At 38.6% G+C, this 13,688-nt stretch overlaps 1 protein-coding gene across 3 annotated transcripts; it reads left to right on the plus strand.

Moving 5' to 3' along the window:
• The first annotated feature begins 2,954 nt into the window (after nt 1-2,954).
• Nucleotides 2,955-11,586, plus strand: MTERF2 (mitochondrial transcription termination factor 2). Of its 3 annotated transcripts, XM_045506955.2 has the most exons (4): nt 2,955-3,225; nt 5,497-5,597; nt 7,623-7,753; nt 10,114-11,586. In XM_045506955.2, exon 4 carries the CDS (start codon nt 10,169-10,171, stop codon nt 11,324-11,326), a length of 1,158 nt encoding a protein of 385 aa, XP_045362911.1. In that variant the 5' UTR covers nt 2,955-3,225; nt 5,497-5,597; nt 7,623-7,753; nt 10,114-10,168; the 3' UTR covers nt 11,327-11,586. The 3 variants fall into 3 exon arrangements, with proteins under 3 accessions (XP_045362911.1, XP_010968774.1, XP_010968775.1); XM_010970472.3 differs by lacking the exon at nt 7,623-7,753 and having other exon boundaries at nt 2,968-3,225; XM_010970473.3 differs by lacking the exons at nt 5,497-5,597; nt 7,623-7,753 and having other exon boundaries at nt 2,991-3,225.
• The last annotated feature ends 2,102 nt before the right edge of the window (nt 11,587-13,688 follow it).

The raw sequence follows: 13,688 nt of genomic DNA on the forward strand, positions 1-13,688 counted from the left end.
AAATAAAATTATCTATAAGAAAGATTTAAAACCAAATATACTTTTTTCAAGTAATTGGGCCTATAACTTGTGAGTTAGTCAGTATGGGATAACAGTTAATAGTGTGGGCTCTCGAGTCAAATGCCTGGCTTTGGCACTTGTTAGCTTTGAGATTTGGGGCAAATGGTTAACCTTTTGTGCCTCTTTTCTTGTCTATAAAATGGGGTGAGAGTAGTATCTGCTTCATACTACATATGAAATACTCATAACAGTGCCCGGTGCCCGGCATGTGGTAGGATGATTGATAAATGTTAGCTACAGTGTTGTCTTGCTGTGTAACTCCCTGGATTGTGCAGTGCATAGTCTGCATAACTATATGCTGCAGCTCTGGTTAGCTGCCATTATTGTTACCACTATTATTAGCCCTTTACTGTTGTCTAGTAGGCTAGTTCTTACCATGTGGAATTATAACCAGTGGCTTTTGTTTTTCTAACTTTAGTGACAGATGTTCAGTGTGGTAATTGTATTTAAAGGTAACTCAAGATAAAATTGAGTCAGAAATCCAGAAACAATCATTTTTAGATGACATGGATTTTTAAAAGTATCCTGGATAATGTGTAAATACTGATCAACAAATTCATTACTATGAAAAGAAAAAAAGTGCCTTATCTTCTTTTACTACTATTAGTAAGGAGTAATATTTTGTTTTTCACACCTGTACTTTACATCCTACTCTTTGCACCTGATTGTACTGTACAGAGTTGAGAAATTCATAGACCTGGAATTTGTCATCACAGTTCAGGGGAATAAATGATACAGTTTTAATGTGAATAAATCAGTATTTTAGTAAAACAAGTAATATTTCAGCATAGACACTGATATTTTACTTTTAAATGTAGAGAGCTTTTAATATGTTTTTTAGAAAAGCTTTTTTCAGTTTGGTCTAAATTGTGACTTTAAAAAAAAAAAATCACTGAAAGAGAAAGGTATCAATCAGCATGCTCCAGCTCAGCAGATGTACCATATTTCAATGCAGTGTTCTCCCCCTAACTAAAAGGGTTGGTGTTCTAAAAACCCTGGAGGTGGTTGAGCGATTTTTAAGACCTTTTATTCAGTCAGCAGCTACTTCTTGAACTCTCGTTACCAAAAACTGCTGGCAACCTAGAAAAACTGAATTGAGGGAACCATACTTTTGAATGAAACTATGCAAACTTCTTAAGTTTTTTACATTTATTTAAAATAAATTAGTAAATTTGGAATGTAAAAAACTGATAACAGTATTATTTTTAATCATCTCTTATGTACTAGAAACTTCAGGATCTTCCCATAATTTCAAACATATGTTTGTAATTTTCTTCTAGATAACATGCCTAATACTAGGTTCTTTGAACATCCATTTCTCCAGGTGTTTTTTTCTGATTATATGGTCCCAAAAAAGAACTCTTTAAATATTTAGGATGGAGAAAACTTGGGTAGCATTTAAGACAGTTCACATAGCTAAGTTGGTCAGTTTCAAGTGTAGATTACGATGCACAAGGTTATATGTATCGTCATTCCTCATACAGTTATGTGGAGCCCTGGTACAAGCTGCCAGCATCCTAGTGCACATCTCTGCTCCCTGCCTCCTGACCAGTGACTGCAGCATGCAGTTCTAAGGCCCAAGTTTCCTTTCCTAACTTCCTTCTCTTTTTTGTATTCTACTTTAATTCCCTTTTCCTAGATGCACTGATACACGTTGGTTAGTCTAGACCCCAAATCCTTCTATTTCAGGAAGAAGAGTGCAATAAAGCCATGGATAATGGGGTTTTTGTATAAGGGTAACTTGGAGAAGGATTACTGGACAAACACTCCCCTACCTCATATACATTAACTACAAAGTTAATTCTAGCATATTCTGGAGATCAAAGTTGATTTGGAGAAAAGGAGTCAGAATTCTTGCTGCTCTGTGGAATTAAAGTGCAAGTGTCAGTCCCTCTCAACAAAGCCTATTGAGCACAAGCTGGGTACTAAGGCTACACTCAAAGATTTAGTTAGCATTTCCTGAGTCCCTACTGTGTTCCAAGAATTGTTCATAGGATAAAAAATTCATCAGTATCCACAAGGAGTTCACTCCACAAGGAGAGAGGGCAGTCTGGAAGAATTATAGTGCAGTGTGTTAAGGCTGCGTTAGAACTGTGCACAATATACTGTCAAATATACAAAAGGCGAGGCCTCCAGCCTGGGAAAATCACAGCTTTCCTGACCCCAACTTCACACTTGAGTATAGGACAGCTTGGCCAGTCAGGGCACCCTGACCTAGGAAACATTTTGACTCTAGTTGTGATTAATCATGTCATTGGTTGTTAATGTCCTTGTTCTCAACTAGAATATAAACTCCGTAAGGACAGGAATGTACTTTATCCCCACCTTGTCTTGTCCACTTCTGTTTTTTCATGGCTGTTTCACATGTTTGGCACTTAATAGTCACACCATATTCATTTGTATGGATAATTGTGAGAATAATGGGACAGACATTGGCCTGACTTTAAGCAGAAATTAGTTTATGAGGTTGGCATCACAAGTAATAATTAGAATGTAAACCATTTAGCAGTTTATCAGAAAAGATGAGTATTTAGGTGAAGGTGGCAGGATGGAGACGAATCAGACACTAGCTGACTGTTGGATGGGAGGAGGGAGGCAGGAAGGCTACATTTGTTCCAAAGAAGTTTTGGGATTTTTCAAACTACGCTTCTTTTGTACACTAGTTATTTACCTATCGAATTATTTGGGGAATTCTGAATGACTACAGCTTAAAAATATAGCGGTTTCTGAGTTATTTCCACCCTTTTTTTCTCACGGGCTAGTATCTTTTCCCAAAGGACAAAACGACTGAAACTCCAGGTTCTCTAAAATACTGAGAGGAAAAGGGTGTGAAAATGCCAGAAGCAATAACTGCTGGCTAGACAGTGTTCCCAGGAAAGCTGTTTCCCACGCAGGCCCAACTCCGCCTCTCTGCTCCGCCCCGCCCCGTCCCGCCGTGCTGCGTCGGGAGGGCCACGTAGCCTGTATCCCTCGCCCTGATTGGCTGCGTGTCTGCGGGCTCACCGGCGCAGCTGAGGGAAATTCACCAGTGACTTGGGACTCTAGCCCCTTTCCCCAGGCCTCGGGAGGACTGCAGGCTTCGGGGAGCCTCGGCCGCGGGAGGGAGGAAGGACGGAGCCAGGCACCCGGGACTCGCTGCACCTTGTACAAAGCAGGTGCTAACAGGTGAGTTGCGCCGTATCTGCGGCCCTGGGGGTGATCGTCACCGGCCGGGCCGCGGCCAAGAGGCTGGGGCCAGAGACCGACCAATGCGAAGTCAGACTCCCGGCCAACTGCTTGGCCCCGCCTGGCTGGCCTGGCTGGACGCCAGGGCGCCTCAGGTCGGAAGTTCCTCTGGGAAAGGGCAGGCCCTGCCATGATGGATGCGCAGCTTTTGGTCGCCCCTCAAGAGTCTCTCCCTAGGGCCCTCGTTTTTCCTTTCTTACAAACGTTGTGGTTAATTTGAAACTGTCATCAGATCGTACATGTTATAAAAGTAGAACTTAATTGAGCTACTGGTGTTTGTGGAGAGGACTGTATTATGAAAATTGTGCGTATTACAGAAGTGGATTTAATGCCCCCAAAATGTGAGAAACATGAAGCATCAGAAAATAGCCCATATTGTGATTTAACAGACATTTACCTGGAGTATTAGTATGTGTAGAGCAGAGGGCTAAGAGCAGGACTTGAGCCAAGCTATTGAGTTTGAATCCAAGGTCTGCCCTTTATTAGCTAATCAACCTTGGGAAGGTTACTTTACCTTCATATGTTTCCCCATCTTTAAAATGGATTGTTTTGTTGACTAAATGAGTTTCTGAATAGTCTGTGATTTATGGTTTTAATCATGTAATCTTCACAATCACACAGGATATAATGTACCCATTTTCCTGGTGCTCAAACTGAGGCAGAGAGGTGAAGTGACTACCTCAAGTCATAGCACAACTAGTGAGCAGGAATTAAGCCCAGGCAGCCCACAGCTTTACCCATACATTAGTTTGTAGTGAACTTGGGGTGTTCGTTTAGTTTCAGTTTACAGATACTGACTTTGTTCCTCAGTGGGCCAAGTTCTTTGCTGGTACAGGGGATAAAGTAGAACAGTATGCAGACCCTGCCTTCCACATGCTTTAATCTAGTGCAGGTTGTTCATAGTTAAACTAGAAGGTGCCCACAAAAACTGTGAAAGTCTTGCAAAATGTTGTGAGTATGGGTCCTTTTTTTGGAAAGGGAGTCTGTGGCTCTCCTCAGATTCTCTGATGAGTCTGATCCAAAGGTATGAAGAAAGGTTTTAGCAGAAGAGCTATTGTCTATTATAATGCGAGACACACAGCATGAGCTAAACAAACAAAACCAAAAAACTGGTTGAATGAAGAACCTACAGGAGTATAAGTGCTACAGTAGGGTCAAGAGAGCAATAAGGATGTACTGTATGACACAGAACAATATTAAGTATCTTGTAATAATCTATAATGGAGAATAATATGGAAAAAAATTATATAATATGTATATAAATACCATATGATATCACTCATATGTGGCCTTTTTTTTAAAAGACACAAATGAACTTATTTACAAAACAGAAATAGACTCACAGACATAGAAAACAAACTTATGGTTACTGGCGGGAAAAGGTGTGGGAGTTTGAGATTTGCAAATACTACTATATATAAAATAGATAAGCAGAAAGTCTATACTGTATAGCACAGGGAACTATATTCAATATCTTGTAGTAACCTACAATGAAAAAGAATATGAAAACGAATATATGTATGTATAAGTATGACTGAAACATGCTGTACATCAGAAATTGACACAACATTGTAAACTGACTACTACAATAAAAAAAAAAACCTGAATCACTTTGCTGTACACCTGAAACTAACACAATATTGTAAACTATACTTCAATAAAATAAATAAATATTAAAAATATTTTTTAAAGGAAAATAAAAAAGAGCAGAGTGCTGTGGAAGAGCACACATTAAGGTCTCCTGCCCAGGAATGTCTTTTAGAGTCAGCAGTGCCAGCCAAGTGAAAGGTAGGGAAGCAATTCATTGGAACATGGTGGTGAACAGTCTCTGCCTTTGTGGACAGTGAGACAGAAACCACACATGAACAGCTGCAACTATGACAAGTGGCACAGAGGAACAGTCCATGGTGTCAAGAGAGCATACAGTAGGGCAGGAGATCTCATCTATTTGTGAAGGGCAGGAAAGTTTTCCTGAGAAAGTGACACTTGGACCTAGAAGTTAGGAGCATTGTGGGCATGGGGAACTGCCCTCAGGCTTCAGAGACTGTGTAATGGGAACAGGTGGAGCACCAGGGGCTGAAAGGAAGTAGATGCGGCTTGTATAGGCAGATGGGGACGGGAGATTTGGGTGGGGCAAGAGCCTAAAGGCCCCAGTAAGGCATTTTAATTCTATGTCTTTAGCCTAAAGTGCCACTGAAAGGTTTATTTCAGGGAGGTGACAAGGTCACATTTTGAGAAGAAGCTGGAAAGAAGCCCAGGTGGATTCACTGAAGCTCTGGATGAGAACAGGACCTCTGGGGAGACGCTCTAAGGTAAGAAGAGGAGCGGGTCTAAAACCAGGCCTTGGAGATGAGCCTGCAGAGGAGACAGATAGAGGGAGGTCAGGAGTGCAGGTAGGAAGTAGGAGATTGTGAAGTCTTGGAAGTCACATGAGAGGATTTCAGAGAGAAAGCGGTCAACTCTGCTGAAAGCTGCAGATGTTAAGAGATAGGAACTAAAACTACTGGTTTTAATCACATGGAAATTGTCTTGAGAGTGATATGAATAGGAGGAGAAGAAATGGAGAGAAAGAAGGAGCTGCAAGAAATAACTGAGAGGAAGAGGAAAATGGGATTATAGCGGAGGGGCAGTGAAGGGTGAAGGGTGGGAACCTCAGAGAGGAGGACACAGCTGAAGGAGTGAATACATGAGCAAGCAGGGCTCCAGAGATCTCAGGCCAGAGAGGCTGGATCAGCACAGGAGCAGGGGTTTTCCTGGATAATGAAAGTGTAACTGTGGGGAAGGGGAGATAGCAGAAGGTTTACGTTTAGTGTGAGGAGTTGCACTCCTTTCTTTGTACAGGTTAAAGGCAAGGGTATTGGTTGAGAGTGAAGGAGAGAATAGGAGTGGGAGGCTGGAGGTCTGAGTTGAGAATATTTGACATAGTTGTTGGGGGTTGTGAAAGAGTGAGTTGACCAGAGACTGTCCTAGGATGGTCTGGCAGAGGGAGCCAAGTATGCAGCAAAGAAGTTAGCCTCCTGGCTCATGCAGAGAATTGTAGACATAGTAGAGGAGTGAGGATGGAGGCTAACTAGAAATAGAAACTACATTTAATACTATATAACAAAGGGGGTGTCACAAATCATGGGGAAGGAATGGATTGTTCAAAAATGGTGCTTAGGGGATAGCTGAACTATTGATAAAATCTGTTTAGATTCTCAGCTCACAGCCAGAAATTTTGAATGAATTTTAAAATTCAAACAAAAATATAGAAGGAAATATGGATGGATTTTTTTTCCTGATCATCTGATGCATAAAAGCAGTAAGAATCATAAAGGGACACTTCCCTGACCCTTTAACAACTTAAAATTAACCGTTTGTTCTGACACATGCTACCTTATGTATGAACCTTGAAGACATGATGCTAAGTGAAATAAGCCAGATACAACAGGACAAATATTGCATGATTGCACTTATATGAAGTACCAAGAATAGGCAAATTCACAGAGACAGAAATTAGAAGTTCCCAGGGGCTGAGAGGAGGGAGTGGGGAGTTACCATTTAATGGGTACAAAGTTTGGGATGGTGAAAAAGTTCTGGAGACAGTGGTAGTGCTTATAGTACAACTTTGTGAATTTACTTAATGCTGCTGTCTTATATTTAAAAGTGATTAAAATGTAAACTTTATGTTATGTATATCTTACCACAGAAAGAAAAAAAGTGGTCGTTTTGGTATGCTAATATACCATTAACAAGTGCAAATGAACTGGAGAAAATACTTTCAAAAGTGAGAAGATTGCTTTTCTTAATGTATAAAGACTTTGTACAAGTCAGTTTTAAAAAAAAAAGATTGCTGTTTAAAAAGGCAGAGGCAGGAATAGTTAATTCACAAAAGGAAATAAAGATTGTCAAAATAACTAAGAAAAGTTCAGCCTCACTGGTAATAAAAGAAAATGAAGTTAAATTAGTGTTTATTCATTTTTCACATATCAAAGTTGAAACTGATGAGAAAATCACTCATACTGCCTGTGAGAATGTCAACTAAATAGTTTTTCTGGATAGTACATTAACAACTTAGCTTTTTAAATGTTCACACATCTCCTTTTCAGTAATTCTACTCCTAGGAATTCATTCTAAAGGGAAAAAAAGAAATGTAGATAGGTAATTCAGCATATCGCCAAAATTACAATAACCCAAATGCTTGGTATTAGGGAATGAATTACAAAATTATAGTGTTTTCATTCTATGTATCACTCATTTTAAATGTTCAGAGAATTTTTGATGCCAAGGTTGGATACTTACAGTGCATATAATAAAAGAAGAAAATGTGTTGTATATATCATGTGCATTGATTACAGAGGCGTCACAACGTTTGTGATTTTCACTCTGGCCATCAACTGTGTTTGCTCATCAGAGAGTGAGATAGAGCAAGACAGACAGCTTTAATTGTTCAAACAACTCATCTGAGCACATGATCATTCACTCTGGAGTAAGTAGGAAATGGGAGACAGGCTGCCTTTCCGTTAGCCACACTGGGCAGGAACTTCTTGCCATGGTCTATGTAGTTCTAATGCCTAATGATCTGTCATTTTGTATAGTAACCCCTGCAGTAAGCGAACTACTTCGTATAGTGCTTAGACAGTTTTCTGTCTACTTTAAATCTATTTTTATTTCCATGCTTACTACTTACAGCTCAAATTCGTGTTTGTGTTCTAAAAGTCAACACCCTTTATTATTTGCTTAGCCAAATGCTGGAATCTGTTACTACCCTGGAGGAACCCCTGGCTGCACTGGACTTACTGGGAGGACAGTATGTTGGTATCCAGCATGGTGCCTGCTCAAGAGATTTTCAAGGAAAATTCTGAGTCTTTGCAATTTTCACTTTATAGGCTAAGTTTAGAACCAAACTCTCATGTACAGGGCAGCCTTGCTTTTATGTACCTAAAAAAATTATAGTGAAGTGAGCAACATAGAAAAAATTAGACATATATGTCAAAATATGAAGTTGTCTATAGATGGTGGGATTGTGAAAGACTTTTTCTACTCATACTTTTCAGAATTTGGCAGATTCTCTGTAGTGAGCATGTATTGCTTTTATAAGCAGTTATCATTTTGAACAACCAAAGCATTTAAAATAGTTTTTACAGTTTTCAGTTACTCTTTGTAAATAACGTACTTCGGTCTAAAATACAGTTTAATGTCACATCTCTGCAAGACTTTTAGCTCCACATATTTCTGAGTAATGTCTACCATTTACTGAGTACTTTTTAAGTACCAGGCTCTGCAAAGTACTTGACATGCATTTTAACCTTCGTAGTATCCTTGTAAGATTTATCTGCTATTCTCCATTTTATAGATGGTGTTATCATTAATATTTATTGAACATTTACTGTGAGGCACTATTCTAATCCTTACTTGTTTATTTAATTTGAGGCTAAGTAACTTTTCCAAGGTGACCCCATATGTTAGAGCCAGGGCTGGGCATGGGCAGTTTGACTGCAGAGCCCACACTCCTTCCAGCAGCTGATACAGATGTGAAGCCCAAGCTTATGGAGTCCCAGGAACAGTGGGGTATGGGCCTCCTGCCTAGATCTATCTGTCTGTGCCTTTCATTATACTCTACTTCCTCCTTCTTAGAAATTAAAAAAAAAAAAACTTCAATAATTACATCTTACCTGTTAGGAATTATCTGAGGAAATTTCTGGTTGAACCACTGGAAGAAAAACAGAAGCTATGCCTACAAGTATTTTGATACCATAGGCACTAACAATGAGCTATTATTAGAAATGGTAAACCAAAATGAGAGCATTGTTACTTGTTATTTTTCCTGAAAAAGTAATCATTTATTTGGATTAATTAGGACAGGCTTGAAGATGGCATATATATTGCAAGGGCATTATTGGGGTCAGTGATTGGAAATGGCTTTTTTTTTTTTAACTTTCCTTCAAACCTAAAATAATAAGGAAATGCTTCTGTAGCTTAGTACACATTTTTGTGACAGACTGAGACACCTAACACTCACAGGTACTAAAAGTTAAGACAACAAACTAGGCATGTTTTCATTATTAGAGATACAAGAAAATAGTGCCAAAGGCTGCAATGCATCAGGCACAGGATAGCCTAAGGATGTCAAGTGGGGACAGCCAGTTAGACTGTACTACAAGTATGATCACCATTCCACAGCTAACATGATTCCCCATGGCTCCACTGGGGCAGTCACATGGCATTCCTCATTCTACCTGGCTAAGACTTATTTTAATTCTGGATTTATAAAAAGGATTTTCACATAATTCTCATAAAACAAGCATACATTTATTAACACATTTGAAATAAATTCACTGACTTTACTTTGGATAATAGTTATTAAACAAAAAATACTTACTCTAAAATATGAAATTAGATTTTGATTCCTCCCTTAAAAAGCATTTGCTTCCACTAAACATCAACTTGAAAATGTAAAACATAAAAAAAAAAGCTGTGTGTGTAAATAATATATGCCTCCTAAACAGAAACATATCAGAGTTGTAAGAAAGGGAATTTGTGTCATAATAACATTTAAGGTTTGTCAGTCTGAACTCTTTGTGGTCTTGCGACTTATCTGTAAAATGGAAATAACTACTTCACAAGATTGTTGCAAAGCTCAAGTAGACAATGTATAAAGTGTAAGATGTGAAACAGCGTATTACCATTACTTTGTCAGTTATTTATTCTGTCAGCTCCACATGAGTAGTTTACTTGTCTAATTTAAATTCGTTTTATTTCCATGCTTGCTACTTATAGCTCAAATTTGTGTTTGTGTTCTAAAAGTCAACACCCTTTATGTTAAAACCTGTATTTTCTTTCTTACAGATATGAGTACATTCTGAATCCCAGGACGGTGGGAATTAGCCAGTGGATTGCAGGCATGTTGTGGAAGTTGCTGATGAGATCCCAGCCCTGCAGGCTGTGTTCTTTCAGAAAGATGCTGTCAGCTCCACAATACAGACCTTTTCTAGTATCCTTCACCTATACAACTGATAATCAATCAAACAAGGAAAATGAAAGGACAGTGGAAAAGCTCTATAAACTGTCAGTTGACATCAGGAAAATTCGAAGATTAAAAGGATGGGTACTTCTGGAGGATGAAACCTATGTTGAAGAAATTGCAAATATTTTACAACAACTGGGTGCTGAAGAGACTGCCATAGCCAGTATCTTGGAACGCTGCCCAGAGGCAATTATTTGCAGTCCAACTGCTATTAACATCCAAAGAGAACTCTGGCAGTTGGTTTGCAAAAACGAGGAAGAGTTAGTTAGGTTAATAGAACAATTTCCAGAATCTTTCTTTACTATTAAAGACCAGGAAAATCAGAGGCTGAATGTTCAGTTCTTTAAAGAGTTGGGGCTCAAAAATGTGGTCATTAGCAGATTTTTGACAACTGCATCTAATATTTTTCATAATCCTATTGAGAAGAATAAGCAAATGATAAAAATTCTTCAAGAGAGTTATCTAAATTTAGGTGGCTCTGAGGCCAACATGAAAGTTTGGCTACTGAAATTGTTAAGCCAAAACCCATTTATTTTGTTAAATTCTTCTGCAGCTATAAAGGAAACACTAGAATTTCTCCAGGAACAAAGTTTTACAAACTTTGAAATTCTTCAACTTCTGTCCAAACTCAAAGGATTTCTTTTTCAGCTTTGCCCAAGAAGTATACAGAAGAGTATTTCCTTCTCTAAAAATGCTTTTAAATGTACTGATCATGACCTGAAGCAGTTAATTTTGAAATGTCCTGCCCTCTTATATTATTCTGTTCCAGTTTTGGAAGAGAGAATTCAGGGATTATTAAAAGAAGGAATTTCCATAGCTCAGATAAGAGAGACACCAATGGTTCTTGAATTAATGCCACATATAGTACAGTACAGGATAAGGAAACTGAATTCCTTAGGCTATAGAATAAGGGATGGACATTTAGCAAACCTAAATGGAACAAAAAAAGAGTTTGAGGCCAACTTTGGTAAAATTCAGGCCAAAAAAGGAAGGCCATTATTTAACCCTGTGGCACCATTAAATATTGAAGAATAACTTGCTCACTGATGTTGCTTTTTTCTAACAGTGCAGAGTGAAACTGAGTAGCAAAAACTTAAGTGATTCAGGCAGTTTATGGGCACCAGTAATTTTAAGAATCTACTTAGCTTCAGGATTGTGTTTAAATTACCTCTAAGTACATAGTCTCTGACTCAATTGCTGTATTTAAAAATATAAATTGCACTTATTTTAAATTTTGTAATTTTGACCTTGAACTATTTCAAAAAAAACTACTATTAAATGGCACACTAATGTGATATTTTATAAGTGAATAATTTCTAAGAAACAGTCAAGTACACTCCCTTAATTCAAAGTATGGATACATTTTTATCCATATAGCACATTTCATCCAGGATGCAGACCCAGCCTTCTTTCTCACCACTAGCTCTAAAACATCATTCTACTGCTGTCTGAATTCTACAGCTTAGTGTTTAGTGAAACATTACCAAACTTCTAATACATTTTTATAGAGAAAGCTGATTTTATCTCCTGGTTGGAATAAATGAGTATCTTTGAGAACCAAGTATTGTCCATCAAAGGGAATAATTAGAGCTTATTTGTGTGGTCCGTTTGTTTCAAATTAGCTATTTTATCTCTCATGAAACATTTACATGCATTCATTGCTATCCCTTTTTACAGATGAGGAAACAGAAGTTTAGAGAGGCCACTCAGCTGCCAAGTGCCAGAGCCCAGATTTACTAAGATCTCTCTTTTGTTCAAACCTTGTGAACAGAAAAAAGGACTGCTTATGAATTGTCATGAAAAGTCACCTCTTACCTGACATGCTAGAAGAGTGAGTATCAACTACAAATGTAGGGATTTTTATGAAAACTCCATAAAATTCCTTATATTGGAAATGATCTAATTTATACAAAGTAAATGCAGCTTTTAAGAAAACTTTCTGAAAATCCAAACCTGACTATAAAATATAAAAACGTAAAGTGTATGACAGTTGATAATGATTTTAGTAGGTTTCAAGTTTCTATTCCTAAATTTTGTTCCAAGATAAACATTACCCAGATAAGAGTGGCTTACTTTCAGATGTGGAGTTTGAACTGTAACAAATACATAACTAAACAATTGACTCTGGTGCTCAAACATCTGTGCGCTGTGCATGGCCTTAAGTGATGAAAAACAGGCCATGTCTTCACTCTATCCATTCAATCAGCAAATGTAAGTAACACTCACTATCCAAATCGATTCAGTTCCTTAGTTAGGAAGGTGAAAGACTACTCTATGCAGCACCTACTAAGTGCCAGGCACGCTGTGCTATACAACCCTAAGAGCTGAGTACCATTGTTTAGTGTTTTAACAGATGAGGACACTCAGGCACAGAGAGGATAAGTCACTTACTCAAAGTCACACAGAAATGTCTGTCCAAGAGAAAGCATGACAGCCAGTATGGTTGGAGCAGAGTTAAGTGATGGGAAGAGTGGCACAAGGTGAGCATCACAGGTCCATCTAAGAGACCTCATTCTACGTGTGATGGGAAACCCTTGGGCAGGTTTTAGTTTATGCTTGTTGTCCTGACATAATTATCAGTACTGTCTTTCACTCTCAAGTGTCTCCATTTGGAATACATTATACATTATATGGTCACCTTGGTAGTTCTATTTTAGATATCAATTTTGAGATGCCTACTAGTACCTGAGCAGAGATTTCAAACAGGAAGATGGTGAAGTCTGGAGTTGTGAGAAATTAGGACTGGAGATAGATATTCAGGGATTATCTGCATATCTATGGTATCTAAGTCAATGGCTATAAATGAGATTACCCAGAAAGAAGACAGATTTGGAGTAGTGGATGACCAAGCCTGGGGATCAGAATAACTCTGCCAAGAAAAGACGGCATTTCAATAATATTGAATGCCATGGGGAGGTCAACTAAGATACAGAGAAGTGACCAGTGGATTTGGCAAAAAGGAACTTACTGGTTGGCCCTATCCCGAGTGATTCTGGTGGAATGAGAAAGGTAAGAAGGTAGCTGGAGTGGGTTGAGAGAATAGGAGATAAGAATGAAGCAGGGATTATAGTTCTGTTAAATAAATTTTGTTGCAAAAGGAAGCAGAGAAATGGAGGTTGTGAGAGTCAGTAATTTTTCTTTTAAGAAAGCAAATACTGCAGAATGTTTATATGCTGATGGGTGTGACCCAAGGTGAGAGGGATGGATGAGAGATGGAAAGACTGTAGGATTAATCTCCTTGCGGAAGTGAGGGTGGGCTGACTTTGGATAAGAACAGAGGTAGTAGTCCTGGTCCACAGAGTGTGGGATCAGATGCAGGCAGGTGGACAGAGTGGGCACTGAGAGGCAGGAGAGTTGCTATCTGGTTGCCTCTTTTCACATAGGAGGAAAGATACAG

Source organism: Camelus bactrianus, chromosome 12 (genome assembly GCF_048773025.1).
Source record: "Camelus bactrianus isolate YW-2024 breed Bactrian camel chromosome 12, ASM4877302v1, whole genome shotgun sequence".
Taxonomy (NCBI): Eukaryota; Metazoa; Chordata; class Mammalia; order Artiodactyla; family Camelidae; genus Camelus; species Camelus bactrianus.

Excerpts from the sequence above, each read along its gene's own strand:
- MTERF2 (XM_045506955.2), top strand. The coding sequence starts at position 10,169 with ATGTTGTGGAAGTTGCTGATGAGATCCCAGCCCTGCAGGCTGTGTTCT.